The sequence below is a fragment of the Phyllostomus discolor genome, chromosome 14, assembly GCF_004126475.2.
Source record: "Phyllostomus discolor isolate MPI-MPIP mPhyDis1 chromosome 14, mPhyDis1.pri.v3, whole genome shotgun sequence".
Taxonomy (NCBI): Eukaryota; Metazoa; Chordata; class Mammalia; order Chiroptera; family Phyllostomidae; genus Phyllostomus; species Phyllostomus discolor.
In genome coordinates, this window is record NC_040916.2 from 22,109,171 (window position 1) to 22,128,429 (window position 19,259).

At 50.4% G+C, this 19,259-nt stretch overlaps 1 protein-coding gene across 1 annotated transcript; it reads left to right on the forward strand.

The window, feature by feature from the left end:
• The first annotated feature begins 68 nt into the window (after positions 1–68).
• Positions 69–18,993, forward strand: TNFSF4 (TNF superfamily member 4). Its single transcript, XM_028531027.2, has 3 exons — positions 69–388; positions 14,502–14,550; positions 16,011–18,993. Exons 1-3 carry the CDS (start codon positions 236–238, stop codon positions 16,355–16,357), a joined length of 549 nt encoding a protein of 182 aa, XP_028386828.1. The 5' UTR covers positions 69–235; the 3' UTR covers positions 16,358–18,993.
• Positions 18,994–19,259: the final 266 nt, after the last annotated feature.

A 19,259-nucleotide genomic window follows, 5' to 3' on the forward strand; every position in this document is an offset into this window, starting at 1 on the left:
GGGGAAATTCAGATTAGTCACAAAGAAGTTCCCCGCCTGCCTGCAGCGTTAAAACCGAGAGAGTCCGCTCTGCGCTTTCAATTGCCTCTTATCTCTGGTCCTGGGACCTCTGCGGATTTTCTGATCGACCCGCTTCGTTTCGTGATCCTCTCCTTCTTGGCTGCGGAGAGGACCCTGTCTCCCCCAGATCTCCCCTTGGCTCGGTTTTCATCTTTCCTGCATCCGGATTGCGAAGATGGAAGGGGTCCAAGCCCTGAATGAGAATGTGAGAAGCACACCAGGGCGGCGATTCCCGACAAACAAGCTCTTGCTGGTGGCTGCCGTGGTCCAGGGGCTGGGGCTGCTCCTCTGTCTCACCTACATCTGCCTGCACGTCTATGCTCCCCAGGTAAGATGCACACGGGCATCTTGTCTCCACATGCTCGGGACGACGGCCACTCCAGCGGCAGCAGTAGCAGCGAAGCGTCCCCTGCACATAATCTGGTCACCAGATTGTTAGGTTTTCTTTTCCTTGCCTCCCGGGGAATGTAGAGTGTGGTTAAACAGCCCCCTCTGGTCTCCTTTTTCCTTCCCTTTTCTCAGCAGTGGCCGTGGTGGGGCACAGGGGAGGTGGGGCAGAGGCGCTGCTTCTGGATCGGTCTGTGTCGCTCGGCAGTGCAAGAATCCTGGTGCCGTTTCCCGAGCCGTCACTTGGAAGCTTCGCGTCACTGGTATACCTTGGTTTACCTATTCTGCCAGCGAGTGTCTGATCAGGGAATTAAAATAAAAAGGAAATAAGAATGAGCTCAATTCCACCCGCCCACAGAGGCTCGGGGGCGTTCGCTTCTGCTTTGTAAAGAACGCTGAAGGTATCACTATTACGTTCTCCTAAACAGCTAACCTGTGCCTGTCAAAGGCAGAATGTGTGTGTTCACGTGTGTGCGCACACATGGCTGAACATCTGCCCCAGCCGCTGAATCTGACATTGGTTCTCCCAGCCTTTCTCTGCCGGTCACAGCGTACGGGCATCACCGTGCCTGTTTGCCATCTGGTCCAATACATGGTGTGGTGGGTGATCATTTTCCTAGTATTTCCCCCATGTACTGAAGAGATTCCTTCCGTTTCTCCTTCTTCTTATTCTGGTCCCTTTGACATTAACTTTCCTTATTTACTTGTTCACACCTGCAAACATTATGAGGTCTTTAAGGCTGTTTTTGACTGCAGGCAGCTCCACTGAAAATACATGTATAACCTGCCCCTGCTCCTTACTGGGGCTAGACTGGTCATTCTCGGTTCCCTGGCAGGTTGCTTTGGCTTAGAGAACTGTCCCTGGTAAAGACTAGACGATAGGAACTTTCTTTCTGATGGACAGGCCAGAGGCTGGGTACCTCAAAGAGACCGGGATGGGATGAGCGGAGTTCTAGCAGATGCCTCGGCTTGCCTTTGCCTGCCGGAAACGGGGTTTTTCATGCAGAGAGGCTGGTGGGGGGTGTGGTTAGGTTCACGGCACTGCAGAGAGGACTTGTGTCCCCAAATTCCAGAAGCGGAGCTGCTGTCATGCTCCCGTCTGCAGCCCGGCGAGCACCACGCCACGCTCCTCCTGTCCCCATCCCATCGCACCTTTCCTTCTCTCTCGGGTGTGGGGACGGCGCAGTGTGTCCATGGCAAGGTGCCTGAGGCACAGACCGGAATCAGGCACTTCCGAGAAGAAAACAAAGAGTGTAACCAAAAATAGAACAGCTGAGTGCGTGTAGCAGGTCTGGGAGCCCTGAGCATGCTTTTTCAAACCACCACTGCGGTACGGATTTCCTTATGCTGTGACGACGAAAAGCCAGGACAGGTGCCTGCCCCCACCCCTGCACTTGTCAAGGCTCAACAAGGGCTCTGGGCAGGATGGAGCAAAAGGGGCAATGGATGGTTAGACCGCTGGTGGCAGGGCTGCTGCGGACTCTCAAGGTCCAGGGGATGCTGGGAAGGAGAAGGATCCTTCCCGGCCAGTCGCCCAGCAGCTCTGGGACCGAGCCTTGACGGAGAGCGCAGTGCCGGTTTCCAGGATGCGGGGATTCACTGGGAAGTCTCAGATCCTGGCAAAAGACTCGGGAGCAAAGACACAGGAGGTGCTACAGAGCTGTTGGCTCAGGAAACGTGCTTCCGTGTGTCCTGGATACAGAGGCTTGGGAGCACAGATGTTGCAGTTCTTCACTTGACACTGACTTTAAATGCTGTGTTTTTTTTTTAGCTAGACTGTTTTAGCTAACATGATTTCTTATACTGTCCCAGGACGCAGGGCAGTGGGTCCTAACATTTTAATTTCTTGTACTTTATTAAGGAGAAAGATGGCACAGATAGACCGTGTGTATTCTCCCTGAAGCTTGATGGGATGGTGGTGGCTGTTGTGTGTGTGTGTGTGTGTGTGTGTGTGTGTGTGTCTGTGTGTGTGTATGTGTGTGTGTGAGAGAGAGAGAGAGAGAGGGAGACACATTACGAGAAAAGGATGCAGAGTAGCTGTTGAAAAAGAGGCAACTCACTGATAAAACTGTTTGGAAGTTGGGTTGAACGATGGGATGGATGGTGATGCACAAACCCCGCCTATTTGTACAGACCGATCTTGCAGCGGCCGGTACCGGGTGTGAAGGAGAGCTCAAGCGCTTGTCCATTACCCAGGGGAGCTGGATATTTTTTTTTCATTGTAGGAGAAAGGTAGTCGGTGAATCACCATACTTTCCCTTCATGTTTTAGGTTTGACTTTCGCCTTGTAAAAGAATTGTTGGCACAGACGGCTCTGTGTGAACACAGATGTGACTGTCACCTCCCTTGGCAGCCACCTTCCCCTCACCATTCTGTGACATCAGGTTAACTTATGTGCAAAGCAGAAGTTCTCGTTTTGGGGTGTCAGAAAAGAAAAGAGAGAACTTTCCCACTCTTGTGCGGCACCTCCCCCTTGGGGCTTTGGTTTTCCTCCCGTGTAAGCAGTTGGATCAAATGACCAGAAAGATCTCTTCCGGTTTAATGTCCTATAAGTATGTGCTTTACACATATAGTCATAGATATGAGATTTTGAGAAATACAAAATGTAAGCAAGCAGATTTCTGTGTCTGAGCTAATTTCTGTGTCTGTGTTCTTAAGGAGGGATTGGAGGAAATCCAGTTTGCACATGTGTTAGTAATTTGTATTTATTTATCTGCTAGCTACATATCTAAACAACCCATTCTGGCTTTAGCAAAACACCGTATTTAGAAGGAAGAAAGAAGTGGGTGCTAGAAGAATATCTATGGTACAAATCATACCATTGGGTGCTTCTGTCACTGAAAACAGTCCACTCGGTTTGGACATTTATCGGGGCTGCTGCTTAAAGCATTAAGCTGCCAGCCTTCCCTGGCATGTCAGCTGGGGACGGCGGCAGGAAACCAGGTCTGTGTACTGGGGCTGCTGGAGCCAGGTCTTTCCAGGGTCTGGGTCCCCCTCTCACAGCAGCGTATCTGTCGGTGTGAGTGCTTTTAGTGGCAATTCTTCAGGAAATCTCATAGTTCAAGGTTTACACGCTCATCATTTTGACTGCCGGGAAAAACAGAAGTAGAAGAACTCGGAAAGTGAGTTTATCATTTGTGATGGTCAGAATTAGACATGACAGTCTCATGGTGACGTTTCAGGCTGTAACTTGGACTGCTGTTTGTATCATTTAGGGAGAAAAAAAAAGTCTTTTTCTTTTGCCTAAAACTCTTATCTCAGATTACTCAACTTAAGTGTGTTCCCATGTAATCTAACAAATTCTTAGAAATTATTATTATTATTATTATTTTTAAAAATGACAGAAATGCAACTAAGTGATTTTCAATGCAACTGGATTTACATTTCATAAGCGGGCCTATGAGAATTACAGAGGGGCATCTGAAGTATTGAACTGATTTGTCATTCAGTGTTTGGAGGCTCTTAAAGGAGGTACTAACAACAGCGCAGGGAATCACTGGAGTTTGAGCAGACGTTCAAGGTGGTCTACTCACAGGTAAGGAAACAGAGTGTCAGAGGGGCCAAGAGCTGGGGAGGAAGTGATGCTTCAGCTGATGCTAGAAGGAGGAGTAGAAAGTCTTCAAACAGGCCAGAGGGACAGGGGGCGGGGGGTGGGGGTGGGGGGGGGGGGAGGCGGTAGAGGGCTTTCTGGGCGGAGCAGCAAGCGGCTGGGAAGGGTTGAAGTTGCGTGTTCCCGGGCGACAAGGCGGAAGATAAGACTGGAAAAGGGCCTTGTGACTCAGGCTAGGGCAACACACTTGTTTCCACTCTATGCAAAAGGAAACACGGGAAAAAAATTACCCAAATGACTGCTTTTCCAAATTTCGCTTCTCTTCTGTGGTCTACGTGCGTCTCTGGCTAGAAAGTGAGTCTGACCTCATGCGGCGCTAGAGGGCGCCACAGTAAAACGAACGTCGGGTGGCTTAAGGAGCGTTGGCTCTCTTTCCTCCGGAGTTCAGAGAAGAAAACTTTTCTCCGGCAGCTAAGTGCTGGCTCTGGTGTAAGAGGATGGACACTGGCAGCGGGGCCTCAGATTGCTCCCACAGCGACGATATTTTGTAGATGGAAAATTTTGATACAGGTGCAGACCCAAGTACTCAAGACAGGACAGAAGAATCTGTGCAGGGATCGTGCTGGGAACTGTGGCATGGGTCCCCCATACAGGGGCCGGCAGAAATAACGCCTGCTTGCGTGTTGTTGGTAGGGTAAGAGTATGGGCGTAATAATCGATAGTTTTCATTTGAACATTTCACCTAAACTATCACAGGGTGTGTCTGAGTGGGACAGTGTTATGTCACAGAGTCACATGCTTATGATTTCGTCATAAAAGATTGTGTAATAAAAAAAGGGGTGTTCTTTGTGCCGGACTCTGTGTCTGGAAACACACACAGGAGAGGTGGGGGTTGAGCAGCGAGGCTCTCGCTAGAGACGCAGGGATGTGATCTCCGGATCCCATTGCTCCGACCTCACCCCAGCCCCCCCCTCGGCGCTGGCTGGCCGCCCGCCCTTCCAGCCTTGTCTTTTAACAGCCATCACTGCTGCGCCCCTCCCTCCAGGGAACCTGTGCCCTCCACCCACGTCGGGGACTCTGCGTCCATGGGAAAGGAACGTTAGTGTCCTGGAGTCACTTAGGCGAGAGGAGCCACCTACAGGCTCACGAGTATTTAGTGAATGAAGAGACATAACAGGGTCACAGACGAAGCGTAGGGCGGTGTTAGGATGAATCAGCTTCCCAGACATCCTATGGCTCGTGTATTTTCTTCGTAGCCACCGTACTTTTGATTGCCAGATCTTTCTGAATGAGGGAATTAAACACTTCCTTGTACCCGAGTGCAGAACACCTGCTCAGAGCTCCGAGGGGGTCGCCGAGGCAGAGGGGAGCACGCGGGGCTGGGAACCGGGAGGCTCCGGTGCAGTCCGGTCTTCAACGTAAATTCCCCGAAATTCCCTGAGTGTCAGTTGAATCACTTTTCGAAACTGGAATTCGGTTGATGTGAGGAGCAGTCGTGGTGCAGAGCTTTGGAAATGCCGAGACGATTACGATTATTCACGGACACGCTTCCCAAAGTGTGTCACCGCTGAGACGCGTATGCGGCGGCGCCGGCGTGGGTGCGGACACACACCCACCCCACCTCAAATCTCAGAAAGTGTACCCTAATGTGGGCTAACCTCCACTGCATGGGCTCTGGCTTCCTTGACTGTAGTTTTCAGGATAAGAAACAATCTTTGGAATGATTCCAGTGGTTTTGAATACAGACCTCCGATGAAGAAAGTTCATGCTGCCTTAGGGAACACAGAAAGAACAAAGGGGAGAATTTATTAGGGTATCAAGTGTTACTAGGTTCACCTCCCCCACCTCTTTCCTTTCTTTTCTTTTTTAAAGATTTCATTTACTTATTTTTAGAGAGAGAGGAAAAGAGGGAGAGAGAAAGGGATGGGCTGCCTCTTGCACACACCCCAACCCGGGACCTGGTCTGCAGCTCAGGCATGGGCCCTGAGCAGGACTGCGAATGAGAGAGCTTTCTGTTTGCAGGATGAAGCCCACCTACTGAGCCACACCGGCCAGGGCCTCCCCCCATCCATTCTCCAATGACTGGGCTGCGAAGCAGGGCAGACCGTTGTATCTCGGAGAAGGGTGTGACCTGCTTCCCAGTTCTGGAGACACTGGACTGTGGCGGGGACATAGTCACCCCCAGCCCTGCCCCCACCTCCTCACGCTGTTCCGCTTTCTGTGGTTTCAGTTACCCAAGTTCAACCGTGGTCTAAAAATACTAAAGGAAAAATTCCAGAAAGAAATGATTCCTAAGTTTTAAACGGTGCACCTTTCTGACTAGTGTGACAAAATCCCAGCGGGTCCAGCTGGGGGTGGGGGTGGGGTGCGGATCATCGCCTTGTTCAGCATCACCGCAGCCGTGCGGTGAATAGGTGTGCAATAACAGGGATAGCAGCAGGATAAACATAGTATGTATAGGGTTTGGCACCACCCCATCTGAGGTTTCAGGCATCCCCTGGGAGTCTTGGAACATATCCCCAACAGATAAGGGGAGATTACTGTAATTAATTTTTTTTCTTTTCAGTAGAACCTTTATTCTGACATGCACCTTAGGTGGGTTATTAATTTGTATAGTTTTTTCTAGCTTTGATAACATGTACCTGCTATGGCATGTTATCAAAGAACACACTCCGACAGACAGGAAAAGGACACTGGGCCCACACTTGAATTCCTTCAGTACTAATTTAATAAGGGCCTGTGGGTGGAAAACCTCATTCCTGAAGTGTTGCATTGTCTAGGTAGGGGACTGAGGGGGCCCCCGTGACATTTCAGGGATGGGACCTCAGGGCTGGGCTTCCCTGTAGGTGACCAGGGAACTTGCAAAGGCCAGAAGGAAAGTGACAATTAACATGACAAAAATGATTAATGAGAATCTGAGGACTTTGTTAAGGGCAAGTATGAAAACCTTTTGGGGTTATAGAATAAGCTGTAGCCCTGAATGGCGTAGCTCAGTGGATTGAACTCGGGCTGCAAACCATAGCATCTCAGGTTCGATTCCCAATCAGGGCACAAGCCTGGGTTGCAGGCCACGGCCCCCAGCAACCACACATTGATGTTTCTCTCTCTCTCTCTTTCTCCTTCCCTTTCCTCTCTAAAAATAAATAAATAAAATCTTAAACAACAGTCCAATCTTTAAAAAAAGGGAATAAGCTGTGAAACAAACACCTAGTTTCCAGTTCAGTAATGTAAAATAGATTTTGAATTACTTGTGTGTTGAGTACTTAATGTTTTTAGCTTCCAAGGCCCCTGAAGGTCTTCATCTGGTCCCATACATGGTTCAAGAAGACTAGGAACCCCTCTGGGGGGGGAATTGAGGGGTATCACACCTGGTGTCACCTGCAACAACGGTCTCTCACTTTTGCAGATCTTTTCCCCACTTTTGTTCTTACTTCTTCACCGTGACCTTGGAGGAGGACAGACACTCATGTGCAGTTTTACAGGGAGGAACTTGGAGGTGGTCCAGACCTGTCCAGGCTGGTGTCGAAAGGTCAAGCAGGGCTGGACATGAAGACTAGGTCTGCATGCTAGTCCTGTCTCTTCCCATTCCCCTCGGCCATGACTTCATGATTCTATGCTTTAAGAATTTTGGCTGGCTGTTTTAAAATCTATTTTCTTTTTCTGCCAGTAGTTGTATTTGAAGGCAACTTGGGGAGATTTATGACCTGATAGGGAGTGAAGAAAGATTCTGAGAGATTTAAATGTACTTACAAATGTAGATAACCTAATCCATGAGGCTTTAACAATTACAGAAAACCTTAGGGATTGTTTTTAAAAGCGGAGCAAAGCGTATGTGATACGTTCTTGGAAGAGAAATGGGACGCATCTCATCATTTATTCTCTCTGAGCTTTATTTTCCTTTTTTTTTTTTTTTTTAACAATAAGAGGCTTAGACTGTCATTCCCCGAGACCTTTCCAGTTCTATCAGGCTCTGATGCAAAGACCTACTTTCATGTGCTAGTGTGGTTTGCACGCTCTATACAAATATCTATAAAACCACGTATTAATTTCCAAGAGCTGCCACAACCATGTACCCAAACTAGGCACCTTAAAGCAACAGAGATTTGTTGTTTCATAGCTCTGGAGGAGAGAAGTTCAAAATCAGAGGGTTGGCAGGGCCATGCTCCCCCCGAAGGCTCCGTGGAAGAATCCTTCCTTGCCTCTCTCTGGCCTCTGCTGGCTTGCGGCAGCGCTTGGCTTGCAGCCACGTCACCCCCGTCTCTGCCTCCATCTTCACGCGAACATCTTCCCTGGGTATTCTGTGTCTTCTCCTCTTTGTTTAGGGATAGAGTTCACATTGGATTTAGGGCCCATCCTAATCTAGTGGACTTTATATGAACTAAACTAATTACATATGCACAGACCTCGTTTCCAAATAAAGGCTTGTCCTGAGGGTCCAGGTGGATGTGAATTTTGGGGGAGACACTATTAAACTCACTACAAACCAAAATAAGTAAAAATTCATTTACTTACTCAACAGCATCTGTGTAGCATTGGTTACCTGTCAGACACGGGGGGACATTGGTGAGCAACATATGGTCTTCCTTGCCCTCCCAGAGTGTCTAGCCTCATGTTGCAAGAAGACAGGTAAAGAAGCAATAACACAGGGTGTGACATGCACTGGACAACCAGCTAGAGTCCAAGCCTTCGGTGAGAAGTTTCACAGAAAGCTAGCCACCAGCTTCAATGCCTAGTTTCCTGACTGATATCATAAAGTGAGCCTATGTTTCTTTTGCATTAGGCACCTTGTTTCTCCTTTGCGTGTGTCAGGAAGGCTTTGGTTATAAACGTCATTGTCATTATTGTCGCTGCCACCATCGTCTTCCCACTGCGACTCTGTGATGATTTTTAGTACTCACCAACCTCAGCTCCCGTCAGAGCACAGGTTCAGGGTTATTAAGAGCTTCGTTACACCAGCGACACTAGAGACACTCTTGATTGTTCATTAATCATCAGCGGAGCTGGGGGTGGAGGGACAAAAGGAGGTTCTGCTCCTTCCCGGACAGCAGAGGGTTTGTTGTGTTGAAAAGGTCTTCCGTTCACCCAACCCCCTGAGGTTTCTTTTTGGGGTGTTGTGATTCGCTCCATCTGTGATACAGAAGGGTCCTGAGATGCTGTCTATCCCACCATCGCAGTTGCGGTTGGATGTCGAGATGAGGCGATGGGACATTGAGGAAGGGAAAGGACATGTTCTGGCCCAAGGCCAGACCCAGAGGCCTCGATTCCCAGCCCCAATGTCTGGTCCCTGCCTCTAGGTCGCCTCTCCAAGGCTTCGCCTCTCCTTTTCGCACAGCAAATGAGATGGGGAATGAGTGACCCAAGTAGAGAGATACTGATTACAGTAATTCTGCAGTTCCCTTTGTGCTCAGGGACAATTTTTAAAAACCCGAGCAATGTGTGGTGTTGGTCAGAGCCAGTGTCAGACACCATGCAATTAGGAAGTCACCAGGTAAGGCCCAGGCGTAGTCTAAGGGGCTCAGTTCCACCTTAGCCCCGCAGGCATTTACCTGCTGAACGCTGCCATGTTTGAGGCAGGTGAAGATTTATGATAATACAATGGGTGCATTGTCAACCGACCCTCCCAGTTGCTTAGAAACTAAGCTGCTACAAGGATGTTATGGTGCAGACTCACCCAGCCACCGAGGTGAGGAAGTGAGTTCTTAGAAATGTTTTGGCAGATGCCTCTGTCGCTGTGCTTTGAGGACTTCCCCAGTCCATGTGGAAAGGGAAACCCAGATCTGAGAGAAATCTTCCCCTCGATGCTACACAAAGTTGGTTGCATTTGGTCAATCACATAATTTTGCAGGCGTGTTCATGTCACAGGGATGCTTTGGGGTCATCTGGTTGTTCACGCAAAGGCCTGAGATGCCTCTTGGGAATCTGTCCATTGCTAAGGAATTGGGACAATGACACCGCAGTCCTTGTTCTCTGAGATAGAGAGGACGGGGTCGGTGAATAGTGGCCTCTCTGTGGGGCAGCCATTGCTGACTTTGACAAGAAGAGTGGAAGAGTTTAGAGGGGGGAGGCTATGCTAGGATGTCATGTGGACCATGCAGTGGAGAAGTCAATGACGGCTAAGAGAGAGCTCACAGCACAAAGGTGTTGGTGGCCATGGGGAAGGGTGGGGAAGGAGAAAGATGAAAATTTGGGATGATGATTGAAATTCCTTTTCTTTGTGTTCGTTAAATCCCAAAAGCCTCTTTTATTCAGTGAGGTTCTCAAGCCACACGCCTTTGTGTTGAAGACATTCCACTTCTGGGGAAGGTTTCTCTGAACATGGGAGGCCCCTTGGGCGGAGGACTGGTTTTGGCCTGTTCTTCCTGGTACCGCCTCTGCATGGGGCTCCGAGGTCCCCTGAGCAGAAGTGAGGGCCTTCTTCTCCGTACGGAGTCTGCTTCTGCCGAGCACACGCCGACTTCCCCAGGACGAGGCTCTCGCTTCCCTGCCGCTTGCGATGGCTGCGTAAAGGAAATCCCGCCTTCCCTCAGAGGCTCCGGGAGATGCACCCTGAGAGCTTGTGGGGTGTGCTCTCATGATCTCGCAAGTCTCCTCCGATTGACATGGCGCCCAAGGCGGGGGAGGCGTGGTGACCTGGGGAGTCCCCAGCAGAGATCTGCTTTCCCTCCCCCCCCCCTCTCCTCTCACCCCCGCCCTACCCCACTCCCACCTGAGACGTGGACGTTGCGGCCGGGTACCAAGCGAGGACAGGCAGGCAAGGCCCACAGGGCGAATGTGGAGTCCGTGTCCTGGTTCCATGCTTATTGAGCCTCCTTCCCTCCTGCCTGTGATCCATCGCTCCAGGACAAATGTCAGGCGAGTGTAAGGATGGCAGCCTTATGCCACATCCCCCCAAGTCAGAATTAGAAACTCTCTCCAAAGGTGAGCTCTTGGGACAAGCATCGCCATTCTGGGGGAACACGGTGCAGGCTGCTGGGCATAGGCTGTTCTCAGACAGCTCAGTGGTCCAGGTGCTGAGGGAGGCCAGAAAAGGGCCTGCGTCTGTCTCTTCCTTGCAGCGCCTGCATGCCGCCTGCTTTGTGCTTGTCCATGGGCCTGCCTCCCCGGGCCCGGCCAGTGGCACCCAATCGGAGCCTGGCTGCAGGTTTTTCCAAACTGCACCACAGAGGCCACCTCCCGGGGCTGGCCGAGGAGATCTTTTCCGGAGGACCTCTGCGGTATTTTGAGATACATCCAAATAGTTTGACAACTATCTAAAACACAATATTTTCATTGTGTTCGGTATTGATCATGGAAATAATTCACATGAACCCTGGACCCGCAGACAAATACTTTCGTAAGGGTGAATACCAGAAGATATCTATTTTACCCCCGCACAGACGTGGTTGTCTTTCTAGCACACAAAGCAAGATCCTCCGATCTTCTGCAGACACTAGGGAAATGGCAAATATCAACGGTCAGTCGGACTGCTGCGGATCTGCACTCCAGAAGCGGGGTCCCGGAGTTTGAATGAGACAGTTTCGGAAGCACACGTGCCCGAGGAGTCATCTTCTCATGGACCCTCGAGTTTTCCAGATGAAGAAATGGGGGCCCACGGAAGGGAAGGGGTTCAGCTCCAGCCCTCCATCCCAGTACGATTTTCTCCCTGGCACACAAGCACCCCACCTCCCCCCACTCCATTCCAGTGCAGAGTGAGGAGGAAGGTGTGGTTAGTATTCCGTTCCCAGGGCCGCTGCAGCGCCCAGCTGGGAGGAGAGGAGAAGTTGGGGCCGACAGCAGGTCGGCCGGCGGTGTTCTCACCACGACCTCGCCAGGAGAGGGCAGAGGGACGGCCCAGAGTTCCAGTTTCCCTCCTGGGCCTGAGGTCATAAGTGAAGCCGAGGGAACAGGAACGACAGAGTCCCCGCAGACGGAGGGACATTCTCGTTGCCTGGAACAAAGGAAGCGAGTATTTTCGAAAGCTCGCCATGCACCGGGGCGACCGCTCGGTGCTTTCACGTGTGTTCTCTGATCGCAACTGCGCAGTCACCTCCTGGGAATATCCCGATGACAGGGGCCTTGCTGTGGCAGACACAGGAGCGAAAGCTCAGGGATGGCATATAGTGTTTCCGAATTCTCAAAACCAGAGGAGCCCCAGTTCGAACCGAGTACGACCCTCAAGCCTACACCCTCCAGGCTCCGAGCGAGGACAAAGACATTAGAGCCAATGGCTGACAGAGGAAGGGTATGTGTGGCAGTCGAGTTTGATCGGGAGGTGGGAGCCAGGCCGGGGGGACCTTGAATGGGGTGTTGTGGGGGTGTTTCCGGGCGGTGGGGGAGTCAGCACGAAGTCGCTGGGTGTGCGGGCTGCGGGGGAAGGTGCGGAGGGGCCGGGAGCGAGAGCAAGGGCCACCAAGGTGGTTTCACAACAGTGCCTGGACTCCCCGGGACCGACGCTGGAGATTTCTGGGAATGCGCCTGTTTCCGACACCAGCTGACCTCCGGGAGAAGGAACACAGAGCCTCAGGCTGGAGTTCCGGTAGCTCCACTGAGAGAGGAAGTCACGTGTGCCTTCCTGGCAGCCTCTCGGCATCTGGGTGTCAGAGGACGTCCCCTGGGTCACTGCCACCCTTATGTTGTCAGGGAGCTTCGGAACGACGGGAGAGGTCTTTACATTGCGGAAACCGTTTGGAGATTTTGCTTCAGTCGTACGGTCCGATCGCGAGGGCTTGGAGATCAGAGGGCTTGACATCAGTCTGGGCACCAGAAGGTCTCCTTTTTGTTTCTCCTCTTGTATTAACATTGGCTTGGGGCTGCAGCTGCAGAAACCTGGATCATGAGTTAGTGCTGGAAGGGATGCCTTGATCTTCCAGTAATTGTTAAAAGATGAGAAGACTGATGTCTCGAGCCGTCTGGAAACTTGCCTAAGATGACACTCCTGCCTGGCCCGGTTAGAACCCAGGTTACCTCTGGCCAAGCCACTCTCCGACTGGAACGAGGTGGCCACACAGGCTGCGACCGACTTGCTCGGAGAACAGCGGGGCATTTATTTGTGCCGGGGGATTGGGGTGATAGGGTACAATGCCTTCTAAGGGGCCTTCTTCCAGAACGCTGCCCCAAGGATACCCATTCAGCCCCAGCACACAGTTCAGAAAGGGGAGAGAGCCAAAGGCTTATCATCTCAAGCCACCCCGAGTGAACACCTCGCCGCATGTGCTCCTCCCTGAACTGGCAGGGCTCCAGGCGTCTCTCCTTCCGCCTCTGCCACCTCCGGGTTTCAGCTTGGTGAGGCTTGTGCTGTGATTCCCTCGGGAAGCAGGGGATTCCTCACGCCTGTGGGCAGTCGCCAGAGGAATCCACTCGACTGCAGCTACTGGTGCGCGCCAGGGAGTGGGAGGCGGGGATTCCGCGCCCCAGGGCATGAAAACAAAGTCCTCCCCACGCCTCCCTCGCCTCCCTCCCGTCGGGACCTCTAGCCAAACCACGTCCTGTGGAAAGAGCTGTTGCTCTCGGCAGGAGCAGGAGGCAGTGTTTTATTTCCATGTCCTTCTTCAGTAGGTGACCGAAGCTCGTGGCGCAAAATTTTAAAAAATATAACAGTAGACCATGAAAAGTGAGGGTCCTTCCTGGTCTTGACCTTAGGCTTTCCGTTCCTTTCTCCAGAGGTGACATTTGCGAGCAGTGTTTTGTGTGTCCTTTCGGATAGATTCAGCGCCCACGCCGGCATCGCTTTTATTTTGTTAATACATAGTAATGTACTTCATGCATAATCCCGCTTTTTTTGCTTTGTTTCACTTTATATATTTTGGAGTTGGCTCCTTATATTGAACCTGTTTGTTCTTTTCACTATCAATTAACTGCAATACTTTATCCAGCAGACTTCCTCTCGTCCTGCTTGCTGGGGAATACTCTCTGGGTTCAAGTTCGAGTTTTTCCAAGCTGTTAAAGAGAAGGGAAAAACCCAACGTTAAAAAAAGCTACACTTGCATGCCCTGAACTCTGAAGGGTTAGATCAGTTTTTATGGCCTGTGCGCCCTGAATATAAAACACCGTGACCTCTGCGTTACAGCCGGGAGTCACTCCCAGTGCATTCTGGGAGTCCGTGGCCACGGTGGACTGATTGGTCCCGGCCTTCTCCACGAGGGGATGGATCTGTGCAACTGAGTGAGTTTCTTGACGAGATGACTATCAAATGCTCTGGTATCTGAAACGGGAAGTTGGGACTCAGTGAGCCAAAACCGTGTGCCAAAGGAAAGTTGGGCAGGGACGAGCACAGACCTCAGCTGCTCGCATGCACGGAAGAACAGAACACTCCTGACTTATCTTAAGAACCATTGCAGAGAAGCCGGGGGCGGGGCGGGAGCACCCAGGAGGCAGCCTGGGCCTAATCTTCATGGAAAAAAACCAAGTCTTCGGCAAGTTGCTCCCTCTCTAGGCTACTACACCCCTGTGTCATAGAACAGGACTTGTCGACTCCGTTCGTTCACTATTTTATTTTCCTAAAAGCATGTTCTTTTTCCTCCTTCAGGTGCCACCTCAGTATCCTCCAGTTCAAAGGATCAGAGCACAGTTTACCAGTAAGTACTGTTGAAAGTTTCCTTTTTTAAAAGAATCTCCTCTCCGGTCCCTTCACTTCCTCCACAACCCAGCGTCTCACCCTTTCTCAGGGAAGCATTACATCCTGGAATTGCTGGACCCTGCATGTTGTGTTTGTTGGGGACAAAGAAGGTGTAGAAAGGAAAAAAAGGGGGAGTCCTTAGTTACCAAATCTGCTTGCCACTGTATGAATGAATTCTTGTAGCTGCCTCACTAATCCTTCCAGGAACCATCTGGGTAAGAATTATTCTTATTTTTTAGGTAAGGAAACTAAGGCTTTACTTCTTACAAGATGGTCTGTGAGACACACCATTTCCAGTATAGGACAAGGTTTTTACCTTAATGAGAGTTGGGACCCAGCTCTCACTAACTACCGGGAGAGCGTGGCTCAGACCCATGATTAACACTAGGATGCCCACCGGTAGTTTCCTCAAGGCTATTCATTGGTGTCTACGTTCTCCTGAGCCCGAGGAATGTATGTCTTGCCCTCCATAAGTGGTCTTCCTCTTCAATTCCAAGCATGTCCCCTGGGCCTGGTACAAAGCAAGAATTACTGAGTTGTGTCCAGCAGTGGGGACATGAGCCACAGTGGGAACTCTGAGATGTGGCTGCTCAGCCATGACGGAGCTGATGAAAGAGAAAAGAGATTTAGACTTTTTGGCTTACACTTGGAATGAATGGCTCCACGCAAGGTTACCAAAGTCATTACTCTGCATCCTCCTCTTCCTCCTCCTCTTCCTTTTCCTTCTCTGGTGGAAGCAGTTCTCCCCAAGGCACATTCCAGGGGAAACTAGCAACACAAAGTCAAAAGGAGAGGCAGGCCTGTGTTCCCGAGCGCTGTCTCCTTCTTCTTACTGAGCAGACTCTGAGATCACTGACATTCTGCACACAGTAGCATGATTCAGCTTTAGTGGCTGCTGGCAAAGGACACTCAGTTCTGTTCAGAAGCCCAGTGCCTCTGGTGTGTGAAAAATGTGCATTTCACAGTCAGATGGAGAGAAAATAGGAAGAGCTCGAAGCCAGGGCTTTGCATGGAGAGGGTGCACGGGACCTGGCAAGTGGCCCTCCCACCCCCCTTTGCTCTCAGAGCCACTGAGCAAGAAAGAAAATCCTGAAGTTGCCAGTCCCTCCTGGTTTTGAAAATCTGGGGCACCTGCAAGCTCCATTTCTTGCCACAGGTCTGTTGCAACGACTACCAATTGCTTTAATCCCTCAGCTCTTGAATCCCAGCCCCATCGGGAACTCTCTTGGGCACTAGCACTAGCTGTGCTCTCCTCCATTCCACAGACAAAGCACGGTGCTCGCTTCCTCTCATCCTCCTCAAAGTCTCTCCCTATTGCTGTCTCTTCATATGTTTCTAGACATGCTGGAAGGTTGTTGTCCAAAGCTGTGCTAAGGAATCATTCTTTTTTCCTTCTTCTTTTTGTCTTACCCCCCTTAGGCTGTGACAGTGACCAAGGTTGCCTCCTCACATCCCCAGGCGAGGAGACCATGACGGTGCAAGACAACTCAATTCCCATCAAATGCGATGGGTTTTATCTCATCTCCATAAAGGGCTACTTCTCCCAGGAGATCAACCTCAACCTGTATTACCGGAGAAACCTGGAATCCCTCTTCTCCCTGAGCAAAGTCACATTCGTCAACTCTGTCACCGTGGCCTTTCTGGCTTACAAGGACAAAGTCTACTTGAATGTGACCACCCACAATACCTCGTACGAAGACATCCAGGTGAATGGCGGGGAGTTAATTCTCATTCACCAAAATCCTGGGGGATTCTGTGCCGAATGAGGACCTGACGCCCACATGGAGGCCAGCGCCGAGCATACACGCTACACGGAGGGTGGGCAGGACACGGACTCTTCCTTGGGAGGGGAGGAGTCGTCCCAGCTCAGCCCCATCTACGGCCACACAGGATGTGACTGGAAGACCCCCCCTACCCCTACTCAGGGATATTTAAGACTTATTTTATGTATCATTGAACTTTATTTATCCTCGTATCTACCAAACGACTCAGCCCTCCTCCCCCACGCCTCCCGGGTGCCTCTGTGGGATGCGAAAGTAGGCGCCTCCCCCCGAAGACGCACTGTTTCCACTGGGCAGGAAACCGTCGTAATAAACTTGCTGTATTGACAAAAACACTGGACTACCATTTGCTAGACACTTGACACCTGGCACTGTCAACCCATGGAGGACCCGGGAGGGGGGCGATGAGTCTGCCGAAGACAGTGTGGACCTCCTCCTGATAGCCGGGGCTGCCTCTCCAGCGTAGACTTGGCTGCAGTCTGATCGTTGCCCGAATACCTCTTGTTTGGTGAAGTTCGGAAGGAAAATCACCTTGCGAGCAGCTGTCCGGACTTGGCGGAGAGAGGCAGCTAAGGCTGAGTCCGTGCCCTGGGCTTGCTTTCTTTACCACTCTCCCAGCCGCCAAGTGTTCTACATAGAAATTCTCTCTCAAAAGCCCACCCCGGTGATGTGATACGGGGAAAAATCAAATCGGCCATTAAGGAAAACCGAGGAAAAGCATCCTCTGACCCAGGAGAGCGAGAGGGTTTGCTGGAGCGCACGGGAGAGCAGTGAACCTGGAACTCTCGGGGGAAAAGTCAGTAAGACTCGAAGTAGCCTGGGGAGGAAATCACGCTCTTTGCCACAGTTTGCCAGAGGGACACGGATGTGTCCTCCTCCTTATGCTGACAAACACTCACCCCCATGCCTTGCACACGCACACGCCACATGGCTAGTTTCACAGACGAATTCCATGGTCACATGCAAAGTCATGTCACAGACACTGAGCGCACCCTGTATCTTATGAAAAACAATAATCTCTGTGTAGAAACACCCTGGTGTCCCAGCGATACCCGAAACTAGAGGGACCCACCAGCAGCCAACCCCTTAATGTTTCATGGAAATGCTCCTCCCGATCAGGCTGCCAGCATAGTAGACAGTGGGATTTTTCATAAGTCAAATTTCACGTGATTGTGTAGGTTCTCAAATTCTGGCCAACATTTTATTTTTTAACAGGAGCCAGTGTTTCCCTGCCATTTTAAATACAGCGCACAAAAATGCCACAGACTTTCTCTGGATGGTTCTGCGTCCTCCCCGTCACTGTCCTGTGCTGCAAGGCAGTGACACCTCCGGGCTGTTCAGAAAGGTGGCAGGCAGTTTGCCCCTGCACTAGATGGTCTCGCTCAGATTTCATTACTTTTATGTCTGCTCAGCGTAGCTTTCCATCTCATCTGAAAGGACCTGTCTCCAAAGATCTTCCTGCCTTTCTATCCTAGTCTGTTGTGGAGACATAAATAAGTGCTCAGTAAAAAGAAAAAGGTAACTAAGAGAAATTGTGCCTAAAGGTACGAGTGATCGAGGTCTAGATGGTGGCCAAGGCCTCACGTAATCCTAACCATAACCACAGGTAGACATTTAGGGAGGGCCTACTGTGGACCGGGCATCAGGAAAAATGGTTTACGCGAACCATGCTGAGCAAGATGCTCTGTAAATCTGTCTTGACTACTCAGAGGAGCTGTGTGTGTAGACACGCACACACAGGAGCATGTTGACTATGGTCTGCAAAGCTGATATTACTCACTGAGTGTTATCTCCTAAGTAAACGTTTATGACTGTAGATAATATTTAAGAAAATGTATGTTTACTTTGTTACGTTTGGAACTTCTGACTGTATTTCACCTGGACACGCACATTCCAGGCCTACACACAATTGTTCTGGCGGTTGTTTGCCGTCGGTGGCATGGCCTCTACCCACAGATGCCTGCTCCCTGTGGGCACACCTGGCCTGCTCGTTCCTCGCTGGCCTCCTTCAGCCACGCAGGGATGTTCCTGCCATGGAGCAAACTCACTCCCCCACCTCCTCTCCTTCAAAACAGGCATGTCCCCTTTGAGTCATTCCTTCCAGGGGACAATGAACTCTTCTCTGGACACAGCAGAGTTCTGTGGAAACAGAACTGAATTGAGAAGTCAGGAGACTGGAATTCTAGTTTGACTCAGTCACTAACTAGCCAAATGACTCTGGGCAAATGATTCCCCATTTCTTAACCCTGCTTTCCGCCCTGGTTAAGCGATCACTTTAGAATCTTAATGCTCATAGGCAACCGCGAAAGTGCATGCTGAGTGTCCGTGTACTGGTTGCTATGAGTCCACATATATGTAACTTCTTTTACTATATGTTTTTTTCCCCCCTTGGACAAGCTAGCAGTCTTTCCTCAGCCTTCTTGGTGAGTCCTTCAAGACCAGTTATCAATTGTTACTTAGTGACTTCCTCCTTAGGGAATGACATAAGGGATCTAATCTTGATCTAAGTCATAATTTGTTCTTGAACATACTGGGCAGGTCCCCTATTTTAAGTCCTTGTTTTGTATTTAGTACTTTCTTGACTCTCAGAGAGTATTAATATTGATATTAATAATATAGCTAATAATAATATTCATATTTACATGGAAACAAATAAAAGGTCTCAGAATTCAGTACTGGTTAACGTGTTGGAGTTTTTATTGATCCTTCCCTCCCTTTCCTGGTCACGCTTGGCTGACTCCCTGATGGGAGGAACCTGGCGCAAGTGTTCTGGTTGCCTCTCTGCCTCTTATTTCAGCTGCCGGAGCTATGCCCAGTGAGTGGTTAAGCTGTCAAACTCTGTCTTTGCTTTGGAAAAGATATTCATGTGCTGGAAGTTCTCAGGGCC

Excerpts from the sequence above, each read along its gene's own strand:
- TNFSF4 (XM_028531027.2), top strand. The coding sequence starts at position 236 with ATGGAAGGGGTCCAAGCCCTGAATGAGAATGTGAGAAGCACACCAGGG. Across the intron at positions 389-14,501 it reads TGCACGTCTATGCTCCCCAG|GTGCCACCTCAGTATCCTCC; the intron begins GTAAGATGCACA and ends TTCCTCCTTCAG. Across the intron at positions 14,551-16,010 it reads GATCAGAGCACAGTTTACCA|GCTGTGACAGTGACCAAGGT; the intron begins GTAAGTACTGTT and ends TACCCCCCTTAG.